Source organism: Oncorhynchus nerka, linkage group LG22 (assembly GCF_034236695.1).
Source record: "Oncorhynchus nerka isolate Pitt River linkage group LG22, Oner_Uvic_2.0, whole genome shotgun sequence".
Lineage (NCBI taxonomy): Eukaryota > Metazoa > Chordata > Actinopteri > Salmoniformes > Salmonidae > Oncorhynchus > Oncorhynchus nerka.
In genome coordinates, this window is record NC_088417.1 from 67,617,748 (window position 1) to 67,632,825 (window position 15,078).

At 43.7% G+C, this 15,078-nt stretch overlaps 1 protein-coding gene across 1 annotated transcript in view; it reads left to right on the forward strand.

Moving 5' to 3' along the window:
• Positions 1-368: 368 nt before the first annotated feature.
• The window catches only part of LOC115105544 (LHFPL tetraspan subfamily member 7 protein), a 224,725-nt gene continuing 210,015 nt past the window's right edge, over positions 369-15,078 (forward strand). Inside the window, exon 1 of the mRNA XM_029627713.2 lies at positions 369-1,261. Within this exon, the coding sequence (XP_029483573.1) occupies positions 944-1,261 (318 nt within the window). The 5' untranslated portion in view covers positions 369-943. The remainder of the gene's footprint in view (positions 1,262-15,078) is intronic.

The following is a 15,078-nucleotide window of genomic DNA, read 5'->3' on the forward strand; positions in this document are numbered from 1 at the left end:
AAAACAGCAAAATGCGATTTATCTTGTTGCAATGCTGTTTAACCAGTGGGGGGCAATGTGGACTATTGTAACGTCAATGAGCAAGATACATGTCTAACTGCGAATGATCAGCAATAATCAAGTATGTCATATTCAGTGATTTTGATTTTGTTTAAATGAAGGGGGAAAAAAACGTATTTTCCAGTAAGTACCTTATTTCACTGTACATATTCTAATTGATTTCCAAAGACAATTGCAGTAAAATATGGGCACGTTTGCTTATTTTTGGTCAAATGTGTATGCGTAATTGTTTAATATCACTAATCCAAAATGTATATCCTAAGCAACATGAGGACACAAGGGAAGGTTTACAACATTGATGGGGATACGCCCACCTGAGTATTCACAGAGCGCAGTGACGCGCGCGCCAATGTGGAGACTTTTGTTGTGATGCGCACTGGTTACCACGCTTAACCAAAACCACGGCTTCTCCTGCTGAGTAAAAAGCGCGGCGACTCAAATACCGGACCGATAAAGAGAACTGCAACACTAACCATATGTTAAAAAAAAAAAATCTAATGCGTAAAATTCGATAGAGTATTTGATAGTTCCAGGTGGCGACCATCCTACGGACTGACAGTTACGTATCTGTGTCTCGGGTGCGTGTTACAAACATCTTTTGTGTTCTGCGGTGACTCACATTTCTAAATTCTCAAGTATAGTAACGGATAGCGTATTTAAAGTAGACAGTACTTCTTGTTGAGGTGGCAGCTTGTTTACCTAGACGTGCTCATGTTTGACTATTTTATGAAATCAGGAGCCGATGTTTGGGTCACTGGAATATCCCTTTAAATAATCATCTTTACGGATAACAAATTAACTCGTTATCTTGCTTCAGGAGGCTGTTGGTGTAATATTTGTTGGGGGAGAGCTTCAGCTGATCTTTTCTGGGTGTGTGCTCCAAATGCATTCATTGCTGGATCGGAAGAAGAAAGAAGCCGGGGTTGGGATCGAGCTGTCTCGGAGCTACTCGTTGCCCCAAGCTGCGAGGATGTTCAGTTGTGTGGGCTGCTTTTGGGTCCTTCTGTCCTCTGCTCTGGTCGCTATCTGTAGTTTCAGTTTTATATCCCCTGCGTGGATTGTCAAGGACCATCTGAAAAACAAGGACTCGGTGAGCTTCGGCTTACTTTGGCACTGCTCGGAGTCACTGGACCATATGTACAGATGCTACACCTTCGGAGGACTCGGAAAATTTGCCGAGATCCCGTCCAGCTCGTGGCAGGTATGGAATTCACTGACCATACATGCATAGGCTGATTGAATGGAGGTGTTACGGTAAAAATGTAGTTAGGTGTTGCATACAATGTTAAATGTTTACATCCGAAATCCTCAGTGGTATACATGTTCGTGATGTATGTGATGTGCACAATCAATGATACACATTTGCCTTATAAGGCCATAATTGAGAGAGGACTTGAAGTAGAATCATGATAGATCCTGCATCACTGTATGGAGTTTTTTCAGGATTCGAGTGTAGTGAGTGACATGGCAGCATGCACAATCAATAAGATTGAACTGAAGTCATTAAGTGTTGTTTTAAAGATGATCAAGTCAACTGGTGGTATTGCGTTAGTTATGTCAGGATGTCAACCGTTCCCACGTGACAAAGCTGAGGTGATTTAAAGGGATGTTTAGGGATTTTGGCAATGAGGCCCCTTATCTACTTCCCCAGAGTTAGATCAACTCGTGGATACCATTTTATGTCTGTGTGCGGTTTGAAGTAAGTTGCTAACTAGCGGTAGTGCAATGACCGCTAGTCTATGCTAGCAAATACCCATAGACTTCCAGTCATTGTGCTAATGCTAGTTAGTATTGGCTCGCAAAACTACCTCTTAACTGCCTTCATATTGGACACTTGTGGTATCCTCGAGTTCATCTGACTATGGGGATGATAGAATGCCTCATTGCCAAATTCCTGAAGTAACCCATTAACCTTCCACAGCAACACGTTTCTGATGGATGGAGAGGGGTCTTGTGCCATCAGTGTTTACCCAGACCCAGAGGGGTTAATGTGGGCATGTGTTTGGCATCATATCTGGTCGATATCAGGGTTTCTATTCTGCCATTATGATACTATTTTACTAAACAGAGGTAGTGCAGTACACTCAGGGAGGGGTTAGTGATGAACCGTAATACTGGCAGTAAGGACCTTGCCATGTCTTATGATACTTATCACTATTATAAGGGAAGTTGTTTGTTGGAGCTAAGGGGGACTGGGCAAGGGTTAGGATGGCTGTTGAGTGAGAATACATTATTGTAGGTATTGTTGTGCTCTCACATCACAGATTCTTCCACCTACAGTCAGTGGGCTTTTTTCTTTATCTCGTAGGATAAATGGTCACAGAACTACTGCCATGCATAGACCCAGACACTGCATTCTTCATTACTGGATACAATTCCTTAGGATTTCTGTTTTTCCTATTCAGAATATGAATGCTTTGATTGGTCAAAGCATTTTTATTTATTTGAACCTTTATGTAACTAGTCAAGTCAGTTAAGAACAAATTCTTATTTACATTGACGGCCAAACTCTAACCTAGACCATGCTGGGCCAATTGTGCACCCTATGAGACTCCTGATCACAGCGGTTATGATACAGCCTGGATTCGAACCAGGGTCTGTTTTGATGCCTCTAGCACTGAGATGCAGTGCCTTAGACAGCTGCGCCACTTTGGAGCTCATACTGTATTTAATGGGTTGCAAACTGTGAGGGCTCCTCTTGTTATGCCAATTTTAATTTATTAACAGATATGCACTTTTGAAAACGCTTCAACAAGCAAAAATCTTTCAGAAAAAGCATTATTATTCAACATTTTAAAGTCCATTCAATGCAGAACAAGGGCATGAACTAAGAAAAGACTGGGGTACAGCTATGGGACCTTGTGTCAAATGGAATCAACAAGAGATTTCACTGAGGCTGGCTAAGTCCCCGCCAAAATGAATTAGTGATTCTGTAAGTTCTCATTTGCAACTGTGGGACTGGGGCAGCCAGAAGCATGCGTCCCCCAGGAGTCCAGTTGCATCGCTCCAGCATTCCTTTGGAGCAATCCTGTGCTTCAATCGCTTCACCTCATTCTAGATTAGAAAGAGCAGGGTAGTTGGACACCCTACCATGCTGTGAAAAACCCTAGCTGCAATAGCCCACTAGCTACCTCAGGAGTTATGATTATGTATGAGGAGGAGAAATTAACATTTGAAAGGGAGATTTTAAAAAAGTATGTGGACACCCCTTCAAATGAGTGGATTTGGCAATTTCAGCCAAACCCGTTGCTGACAGGTGTATAAAATCGAGCACACAGCCATGCAATCCCCAGAGACAAACATTGGCAGTAGAATGGCCTGTACTGAAGAGCTCAGTGACTTTCAACATGGCCCCGTCATAGGATGTCACCTTTTCAACAAGTCAGTTCGTCAAATTTCAGCTCTAGCAGGGCGTATACGACAGTCAGCAATGGATGAGGCTGAAATAGCCGAATCCACTCATTTGAAGGGGTGTGCACATACTTGTAGTGTACATACACAGCCCAACACACACACATTTTTTTGCACTGACTCTATTTACACACATTGGACTGTACTCACACATACTTACACCCCAACACACACACACACACATGCATACTGACGCCACACTCACACACTTTCACACTCACCACATACACTGCTGCTACTGTCTTATCTATCCTGTTGCCTAGCCACTTTACCCCTACTCTATGTACATAGTTACCTCAATTACCTCGTAGTCCTGCACAAGACTCTTACTGGTACTCCCTGTATATAGCCACGTTATTTTTTACTCGTTATTCATTATTCACTGTGTATTTAATTATTTGTACCTTTTTAAAAATATCTTTAACATTGTTGGAGAAAGACCTGTAAGTAAGCATTTCACTGTTTAGTTTACACCTGTTGTTTAATGAGGCAGGTGACAAATAACATTTTATTTTTATCTTTATTATGACTAATTTCTGAGAAGTCTTACCTGTTCTGTCTTTCGGCCAGGCAGTAATACCCAGGGAGTCGCTGACTGAGTGAAGTACTTCTTGTACATAGATGCGTCTGTGATCAAGGTGGCCCATGCATCCCAGCATCACGCCCCCATGGCCATTTAATAAAGGTGAAGTGGCCAGTAATGTTTCATAAGGAACACGTTACGGTCCACCACTGCTTCACCCCCGCCAGGCAGACCCCTCATTGGTGTGCAGATTATTCCACTGATGCTCTTGCCCTCCATAAAAAAATCTCTCTCTCTCTCACAAATATACATACACATACTGTACGTATGCATGTAAGCATATACAGTGCCTTTGGAAAGTATTCAGACCCCTTAACTTCATTTTGTTACGTTACAGCCTTATTCTAAAATGGATTAAATAAAAATCCTCAGCAATCGACACACCATAATGACAAAGCGAAAACAGATTTTTTTTTTAAATTTTGCAAATGTATTTCAAATGGAAAAACAGATACCTTATTTACATAAGTATTCAGACACTGCTATGAAACTCCAAATTGAGCTCAGGTGCATCCTGTTTCCATTGATCATGCTTGAGATGTTTCTACGACTTGATTGTGGTAAATTAAAATAATTGCACATGATTTGGAAAGGCACACACCTGTCTATTTTATTTATTTTATTTCACCTTTATTTAACCAGGTAGGCAAGTTGAGAACAAGTTCTCATTTACAAATGCTACCTGGCCAAGATAAAGCAAAGCAGTTCGACACATACAACAACACGGAGTAAAACAAGCATAGTCAATAATACAGTAGAAAAATAAGTCTATATACGATGTGAGCAAATGAGGTGAGATAAGGGAGGTAAAGGCAAAAAAAGGCCATGGTGGCAAAGTAAATGCAAGATAGCAAGTAAAACACTGGAATGGTAGATTTGCAGTGGAAGAATGTGCAAAGTAAATATAGAAATAATGGGGTGCAAAGGAGCAAAATAAATAAATACAGTAGGGGAAGCGGTAGTTGTTTGGGCTAAATTATAGATGGGCTATGTACAGGTGCAGTAATCTGTGAGCTGCTCTGACAGCTGGTGCTTAAAGCTAGTGAGGGAGATAAGTGTTTCCAGTTTCAGAGATTTTTGTAGTTCGTTCCAGTCATTGGCAGCAGAGAACTGGAAGGAGAGGCGGCCAAAGGAGGAATTGGTTTTGGGGGTGACCAGAGAGATATTCCTGCTGGAGCGCGTGCTACAGGTGGATGCTGCTATGGTGACCAGCGAGCTGAGATGAGGGGTGACTTTAACTAGCAGGGTCTTGTAGATGACCTGGAGCCAGTGGGTTAGGCGACGAGTATGAAACGAGGGCCAGCCAACGAGAGCGTACAGGTCGCAGTGGTGGGTAGTATATGGGGCTTTGGTGACAAAATGGATGGCACTGTGATAGACTGCATCCAATTTATTGAGTAGGGTATTGGAGGCTAATTTGTAGATGACATCGCCAAAGTCAAGGATCGGTAGGATAGTCAGTTTTACGACGGTATGTTTGGCAGCATGAGTGAAGGATGCTTTGTTGCGAAATAGGAAGCCAATTCTAGGTTTAACTTTGGATTGGAGATGTTTGATGCAAGTCTGGAAGGAGAGTTTACAGTCTAACCAGACACCTAGGTATTTGTAGTTGTCCGCATATTCTAAGTCAGAACTGTCCAGAGTAGTGATGCTGGACGGGCGGGCAGGTGCAGGCAGCGATCGGTTGAAGATCATGCATTTAGTTTGACTTGTATTTAAGAGCAGTTGGAGGCCACGGAAGGAGAGCTGTATGGCATTGAAGCTCGTCTGGAGGGTTGTTAACAGTGTCCAAAGAAGTGCCAGAAGTATTCAGAATTGTGTCGTCTGCGTAGAGGTGGATCAGAGACTCACCAGCAGCAAGAGCGACATCATTGATGTATACAGAGAAGAGAGCCGGCCTAAGAATTTAACCGTGTGGCACCCCCATAGAGACTGCCAGAAGCCCGGACAACAGGTCCTTCGATTTTACACACTGAACTCTATCTGCGAAGTAGTTGGTGAACCAGGCGAGGCAATCATTTGAGAAATCAAGGCTATCGAGTCTGCTGATGAGGATGTGGTGATTGACAGAGTCGAAAGCCTTTGCCAGGTCGATGAATACGGCTGCACAGCAATGTCTCTTATCGATGGCGTTTATGATGTCGTCTAGGACCTTGAGCGTGGCTGAGGTGCACCCATGATCAGCTCTGAAACCAGATTGCACAGCGGAGAAGGTACGGTGTGATTCAAAATGGTCGGTAATCTGTTTGTTAACTTGGCTTTCGAAGACCTTAGAAAGACAGGGTAGGATAGATATAGGTCTGTAGCAGTTTCAGTCTAGAGTGTCACCTCCTTTGAAGAGGGGGGTGACCACGGCAGCTTTCCAATCTTTCGGAATCTCAGACGACACGAGAGGTTGAACAGGCTAGTAATAGGGGTGGCAACAATTTCGGCAGATAATTTTAGAAAGAAATGGTCCAGATTGTCCAGCCCGTCTGATTTGTAAGGGTCCAGATTTTGCAGCTCTTTCAGAACATCAGCTGACTGGATTTGGGGAAAGGAGAAATGGGGAAGGCTTGGGCAAGTTGCTGTAGGGGGTGCAGTGCTGTTGACCGGAGTAGGGGTAGCCAAGTGGACAGCGTGGCCAGCCGTAGAAAAATGCTTATTGAAATTCTCAATTATAGTGGATTTATCGGTGGTGACAGTTTCCTATCCTCAGTGCAGTGGGAAGCTGGGAGGAGGTGTTCTTATTCTCCATGGACTTTACAGTGTCCCAGAAATTGAGTTTGTGTTGCAGGAAGCACATTTCTGCTTGAACAAGCTAGCCTTGGCTTTTCTAACTGTCTGTGTATATTGGTTTCTAACTTCCCTGAAAAGTTGCATATCACGGGGGCTGTTCGATGCTAATGCAGAACGCCATAGAATGTTTTTGTGTTGGTTAAGGGCAGTCAGGTCTGGAGAGAACCAAGGGCTAGCTTTTTCAAGCTGGTTCTAAATTTCTTGAATGGGGCATGCTTATTTAAGATGGCGAGGAAGGCATTTAAAAAAAAAAACAGGCATCCTCTACTGACGGGCCTGCTCGCTGAAGTGTTTCAGGGAGTGTTTGACAGTGATGAGTGGAGGTCGTTTGACCGCTGACCAATTACAGATGCAGGCAATGAGGCAGTGATTGCTGAGATCTTGGTTGAAAACAGCAGAGGTGTATTTAGAGAGCATGTTGGTCAGGATGATATCCATGAGGGTGCCTGTGTTTATGGCTTTGGGTGGTACCTGGTAGGTTCATTGATAATTTGTGTGAAATTGAGGGCATCTATCTTATATTGTAGGATGGCTGGGGTGTTAAGCATGTCCCAGTTTAGGTCACCTAGCAGCATGAGCTCTGAAGATAAATGGGGGACAATCAGTTCACATATGGTGTCCAGAGCACAGCTGGGGGCAGAGGGTGGTCTATAGCAGGCGGCAACGATGAGAGACTTGTTTTTAGAGAGGTTGATTTTTAAAAGTAGAAGTTCAAATTGTTTGGGTACAGACCTGGATAGTAGGACAGAACTCTGCAGGGTATCTCTGCAGTAGATTGCAACACCGCCCCCTTTGGTCGTTCTATCTTGTCTGAAAATGTTGTAGTTAGGGATGGAGATTTCAGAGTTTTTGGTGGTCTTCCTACGCCAGAATTCAGACACGGCTAGGACATCCGGGTTGGCAGAGTGTGCTAAAGCAGTGAATAAAACAATCTTAGGGAGGAGGCTTCTAATGTTAACATGCATGAAACCAAGGCTATTACGGTTACAGAAGTCATCAAAAGAGAGTGCCTGGGGAATAGGAGTGGAGCTAGCCACTGCAGGGCCTGGATTCACCTCTACACCACCAGAGAAACAGAGGAGTAGGATAAGGGTACAGCTAAAAGCTATGAGAATTGGTCGTCTAGGACGTCTGGAACAAAGAGTAAAAGGAGCAGGTTTCTGGGGGCGATAAAATTAATTCAAGGTTTTGTGTACAGACAAAGGTATGGTAGGATGTGAATACAGTGGAGGTAAACCTAGGCATTGAGTGATTATGAGAGAGATATTGTCTCTAGAAACATAATTGAAACCAGGTGATGTCATCACATGTGTGGGTGGTGGAACTGAAGGGTTGTATAAGGTATAATGAGCAGGGCTAGAGGCTCTACAGTGAAATCAACCAATAAACACTAACCAGAACAGCAATGGACAAGGCATCTTGACATTAAGGAGAGGCATGCTTAGCCGAGTGATCATAAGGGTCCAGTGAGTAGTGAGGTTGGTTGGGGTCTCGGCGATTCAGACAGCTAGCCGGGCCATGGGTAGCAAGCTGGCAAAGGATGGAGGTCTGTTTTTAGCCACCTCGTGCGCTTCCGTCAGTAGATTAGTGGGGTTCCGTGTGGTAGAGGGGACCAATCCAATTGGCAAAGTATATATAGATTATAGTCACCCCAAAAAATTGTCCGATGGACCTATTCAAATAGCAGACGATAAGACCGCTAACGTTTAGCGGGCCGCAGATGGGCGTTCAGGTAACGTCACAACGGAGGGGCCAGTTGGATAACTCCCTCGGGCAGATAACGTCGGTATTCCAGTTGTGAAGGCCTGGTGGGGCTCCGCGTCCGTAGTAAAACCGGTCCGGATAGGTGATTGTAGCCCAGGAGTGGCTGATGGAACTCTTCAGCTGGCTAGCTCCGGAATAATTGATGTTTGCTCCGGGACCGACGTAAGCCAATAGTCACTTGGATAGCAGCTAGCTTGCTGCAAGATCCAGGTGTAAATGTCCAGAGCTTGCAGTAGAAATCCGGGGATATGGAGAGAAAATAGGTCCGGAATGCTCTGGTCTGAGTCGCGTTGTACAAAACTGGCGATAGTTCGAAAAGCTAAAGGATAGCTGATGACCGCCAACCGTGGTTAGCTGAATAATAACGTTAGCCAGTGAATTGGCTAGCTTCTGTTGTGGATTTCAGATTTGAGGTGAATAATACTTTTTTAAATATAAATTGGTGAGGCGGGTTGCAGGAGAGTGTTTTGAAGTTGAGTTTTTAGAAAGAAAAAAAAATATATATCTATCAAAGGACGTCTGACTGCTATGCCATCTTGGATGAAAAATGATATAAGGTCCCATAGTTGACAGTGCATGTCAGAGCAAAAACCAAGCCATTAGGTCAAAGGAATTGTCAATAGAACTCTGAGACAGGATTGTGTCGAGGCACAGATCTGGGGAAGGGTAGCAAGTGGCCTCCCTCATTCTACAATGGTAGAAGTTTAGTTACCACCATGACTCTCCTAGAGCTGGCTGCCTGCCTGGCCAAACTGAGCAAATCGGGGTAGAATGGCCTTGGTCAGGGAGGTGACCAAGGACCGGATGGTCAACGACAGATCTCCAGAGTTCCTCTGTGGAGATGGGAGAACCTGCCAGAAGGACAACCATCTCTGCAGCACTCCACCAATCAGGCCTTTATGGTAGAGTGGCCAGATGGAAGCCACTCCTCAGTAAAAGGCACATGACAGCCTGCTTGGAGTTAGCCAAAAGGCACCTAAAGACTCTCAGACCATGAGAAACAAGATTTTCTGGTCTGATGAACCAAGATTGAACTCTTTGGACTGAATGACAAGCGTCACGTCTGGAGGAAACCTGGCACCATCCCTACGGTGAAGCATGTTGGTGGCAGCATCATGCTGTGGGGATGTTTTTCAGAGGCCAAGACTGGGAGACTAGTCAGGATTGAGGGAAAGATGAACGGAGAAAAGTATTCACCTTCCAACAGGACAACGACCCTAAGCACACAGCCAAGACAACGCAGGAGTGGCTTCGGGACAAGTCTTTGAATGTCCTTGAGTGGTCCAGCCAGAGCCTGGACTGAAAATAGCTGTGCAGCAACCAGAGACCTGAAAATAGCTGTGCAGCAACGCTTCCCATCCAACCTGACATAGCTTGAGAGGATCTGCAGAGTAGAATGGGAGAAACTCCCCAAATACAGGTGTGCCAAGCTTATAGCGACATACCCAAGAAGACTTGAGTCTTTATTCGCTGCCAAAGGCGCTTCAACAAGGTACAGAGTAAAAGGTCTGAATTCTTACGTAAATGTGATATTTCTGTTGCAAAAACCTCTTTTTGCTATTGTGTGTAGATTGATGAGGGGGAAAAATAACTTAATCAATTTTAGAATAAGGCTGTAACATAGCAAAATGTGGAAAAAGATGGGTCTGAATACTTTCCGAAGGCACTGTACCTTACGCACGTACACACACACAGACTAACTGCCCCCCCATTCCCCAAACACACACACACACTACCACCCACAATCACAACCTGTTTCCCTCTGACAAAACAAAGGTGTACAGTAAGGCCCCCCCATCTCAGAAAGCCATGGGGTCTGTGGAGTCCAGCAATGTGTGTGTGCGCTAAGTGCTCCATCAGAGCCCAGTATAGGGGACTGAACGAGAGGGGACAATGACGAAGGAGAAGAGGTCTGTGGCTCTCTACAACTCCCTCTGTGCCTGGTCTAGATGTGCTCTGGTTAGCATGGTGAATTTCTGTTCTTCCTCCATGTTTGAAAGCCATGGTTTCTCTGCTCTACCATCCAAGCTTTGGCACTGAGGAGCCATCCCAGAAATGTGCGAGTCTGCAGCCCTGATGGGTAGGCCTGATAGTGTCTGCTAACGTGGCAACTCTGCTGCTAGGGAGAAATGACTGTTTAAATAGAGGTTAAAAACACATTTGCATATGTACAGATGTAAGTCCTGATCTCTTAGAATAGAACACATACGTGATACAATGGAGTTATACAATAATTATACACTATCACAGTGATATGAGCAGTCAATATATTACAGTTCATTAACAGAATTGTTTGCTATGGTTTTACCGTACACAAAGTAACAGAAGTGATCGTCTGAATCAGTCCTCTAATAATCTCAGGTTACTTCTCCTTATCATAAGAATGACTGGGTTCTGTTTTTGTTATCGTCCCTCAGAGCTGCCTGAGCCCTGCCTGCGTGTCCTCGGGCTGCAGGCAGTGGTTGCCAGATTAGTACGTACAGTCAGTCCAGGTGTTAGCGGTTGCCAGGTTGGAGGAGGTGTTATCCAGGGACTTGTACTGTGACCTGCTGCTAGGTAAAGTGTGGAGGAGGAGGTGGTGGTGGTGCTCGCCTCGCCTGCCAGAAGAATTGAGCGTTAACAGCTTAGTGAGCTTCCAACAGCTGAGGGCTGGTATTGTCTGGGTTCAACACACACAGCTGTGAGCACTGGCACTGCTGGATTAACCTGGCCATGTAGCACACTGGATAACAGCTCTGTCTTGACATATCCAACTGTTGTGTGAATGGTGTGGGTGTGTGTACATCTACAAAGATTGTCATGGTTGCGATGTAGATGAGTCATGACCAGCCTCCAGAAACATTGATTTGAAAATGTAGAAGTCCATCCTCATCTTTTGTTTGTCTCTAAAGGGAAATGGTTAGGTTGACAAGCTAGAGAGTCTCAGGGTTTGGAGGAACCGGTTGTCTAGCAATCAAATCAATGCACAACATAATCCTTTCCTCAGACTCCCATACATAGCTGCCAAAACAATGAGTCACACATTGTCCTTTCAGACATCTTCTTTTAAATACTTAATCTGAGTCTGTAAAAAACACTTCCTTCCTTAAACAGTATATAAACCCCCAAAGCTTCAAAATGCAATTTTGACATTCAGACTTCATAGTAACAGAACTGTCTCTCAGTGGAAGTGGTGTGCTCTTCAAATAGAACTGATTGAACTTTTAGATGGTGGTAGCCAGTCCAGGCAATTGGCATTTATTTCTTCTCTGCACCTACAGTACCAGTCAAAAGTTTGGACATACCTACTCAATACAGGGTTTTTCTTTATTTTTACTATTTTCTACTTTGTAGAATAATAGTGAAGACATAAACTATGAAATAACACATATGGAATAATTTATTAAGCAAAGAAGTGTTAAATCAAAATATATTTGACATTCTTCAAAGTAGCCGTCCTTTGCCTTCATGACAGCTTTGCACATTCTTGGCATTCTCTTAAGCAGCTTCTCCTGGAACTGGTCTTTTACCAAATAGGGCTATCTTCTGTAAACCACCCTTACCTTGTCACAATACAACTGATTGGCTCGAACGCATTAAGGAAAGAAATTCCACAAATTAACTTTTAACAAGGCACACCTGTTAATTGAAATGTATTCCAGGTGACTACCTCATGAAGCTGGTTGAGAGAATGCCAAGAGTGTGCAAAGCTGTCATCAAGGTAAAGGGTGGCTACTTTGAAGAATGTCAAATATATTTTGATTTAACTCTTAGCTTAATACATGATTCCATATGTGTTATTTCATAGTTTTGATGTCTTCACTATTATTCTACAATGTAGAAAAGAGTAAAAATAAAGAAAAACCCTTGAATGAGTAGGTGTGTCCAGACTTTTGACTGGTACTGTGTATTGGAGGAGGAGGCAATGATGTGCTCTGCTTGAACCTGTTAAGGGCCCTCTGCCTGCCCAACAAAACGGGGAGCCCGGCTGCTGCTGGGTAATACATTGATGGATGAGGCTTGTGTGTGTGTCTACTCTGTATCTCCCCCGTCCTGGAACCTATCCCCATTTTGAGAGAGAAGATGAGAGGAGATTAGAAGCGTGGTGGCTTGCAGGTTGGGCCGAGCCAAGGTCCCAGAAGGGCCCACATATTACACTGACACGCGAGTCAAAGGATTCCCTGTCACTCCCCGAGATATACACCAGTTACGTCCATGCACTTTCACAATGAAGAGTTGCAGTCTCTGCAAATCGAAGGCAGTCACTGTCTGTCCCTCTCTGGTGCAGGTTTTCCTCTCTGTAGATGTACTGTCAGCGCTCACAGATATATCTGTTTAGTGTCTCCACCTCTCTTCCACCCTTTCAGTAGGAGTAGGCCTCAGATTCATGGCTAATGGGATAGCTTGCTCTGAGCTGTGCTGAAAGCTATTCGTCCAGGCATGTGTGTTTCTACTATAGATGATGTTATGTGTCCTAATGTAAGTGTCTCATACCTCTGTGGCCCATGGGGACAGGGCTGCCTTGGTGTGGAGCAGCGATGAGAGACAAAAGCAGACTGACCCATCACAAAAACCGGCAGAGATTTATCTGGGTCGATTCTCCTGACCGGATTCTATCTCTGTCTTACACAGTGAAGACCGGCAAAATGTCCTGACTTCTCAGAATTTTAGTTGGTTTACTATTCTTATAAGGACTTTAAATATAGTTTAGTAAAACGTGTCCACACACACACACACACACACACAAACTAAAGCATAACTGTGATCAGAAGCGACAGTGATGTGATTGATAGTGGCTGTCGATGTCAACGCTTATACAGTAATTAGGGCTCCATGGAATGCTAGTCGGGAGCCAGGGGCTAGAGAGAGGACCCAGGGGCTAGAGAGAGGAGGAGGATAACATCGATGAGTGGGGGATATTCATTTGGATGAGAGGAAGGGAGGGATGGAGGGGAAGAGAAGGAGAAAGTGAATTTGGATGAGCGAGAAAGAGAGAAAAGAAGGAAGTGAGTTTGAGAGGGAAGGAGGTGGAGAAAGAGGGAGAAAGACAGGGAGTATTTGGTATTTTATTAGGTTCCCCATTTAGCTGTTGAGATATCAGCAACTACTATTCCTGGGGTCCACACAAAACATGAAACATGACATATTACCGAACATGAATAGACAAAAACAGCTCAAGGTTAGAACTACATACATTTTAAATGTCACACACAGCCTTCATATCAGTACATACAGAATTATAGGTCAAATAGGGGAACAGCTTTGTGCCGTGAGGTGTTGCTTTATCGTTTATTTGTTTTTGTTTTTTAATTTGTTTTATTTATAAACACATCAAACAGAAACAACACAAAAATAACACAGTCACCACACCACAATATGCCCACACCTGTCCATCAGCGCACAAAAACACACAGTAGCCACCCCTTTCAATACACATATACAACCGGTCTTATGTAGCAAAATCTGAAATTGTGTTTTTTACATTGGATAAAAGTAGAGACTCAGAGCTAGAAAATGGTATATCATACACTGCAGTTGAGGAACAATGGGAAAGTAATTCTGCTTTGAAAGTTGATCAATTTGAAACCCCCCTTTTGAGAAAATGGCCCTTGACTGATTTGGTACACCTACTGGAGAGCTCTTCTTTGTCTACACCCATTCAGCGTCGTTCACACCCTCTTAAGCCTTAGCCCCACCCATCTCTTTACAATGATGAAAAACTTTGGGCAAAAATACATCTAGCTAAGTGGATGGGTCACTATTGTCTAGACATGTACACATGTTCATGAAATTCAATTGATGGCTGTAATCACCCCCAGACACACCTTGCTAACTTGATGGATCATGTAATCATTCTCTTGTGAAGTGGAGTCTTTTGTTTAGACATGTAGCTAGCTATCTAGGTAAACAATGAACCATAATCCCAACCCATAGCTACAGTACAAATGGTACAAAAAGCCTTAGCCCCAACCATCTCTTAAGGATTCACATATGAGGCCATGTGCTAAACAGAGTGAGTATGGTAGTGTACTAAACAGCCAAATATTTCAAGACTAAAGGCTGGTTGATACTACGTCTATTGACATGTCTTTAGGCAGTTGTCACAGTGACATCATGAACATTACATTTTTGTCCGACATCTAACTTGTCGTTGTCATTATGAAAAAGTATAAACATAAAAACTACAGGCTGCATGACGTCAGCAGCCTTGTGGTCCAGGCTAAAAAATACATTTTGTTAAGGAGGGTGCTAGTGAGCAAGCCATGGAGTAGGTCATGTTTTTCCCAGCTCCTGCTCAAATTGTGTTTATTTAGTACTTTCTTTGTGCTTTCACCCAAAAAGAACAATGAAACGCAACGTTTGAATGACTGGCTTTGCTTTGTTCAACTTTTGTTTTAATGTGTAAATGGCGCATAACCTGCAAAAGTTTAAGTTCACTGGAGTCGCTGACAAAAGAGGAAACACTAGGCCAAAGACATGGAGCTCGAGTTCTTCAACAAGTG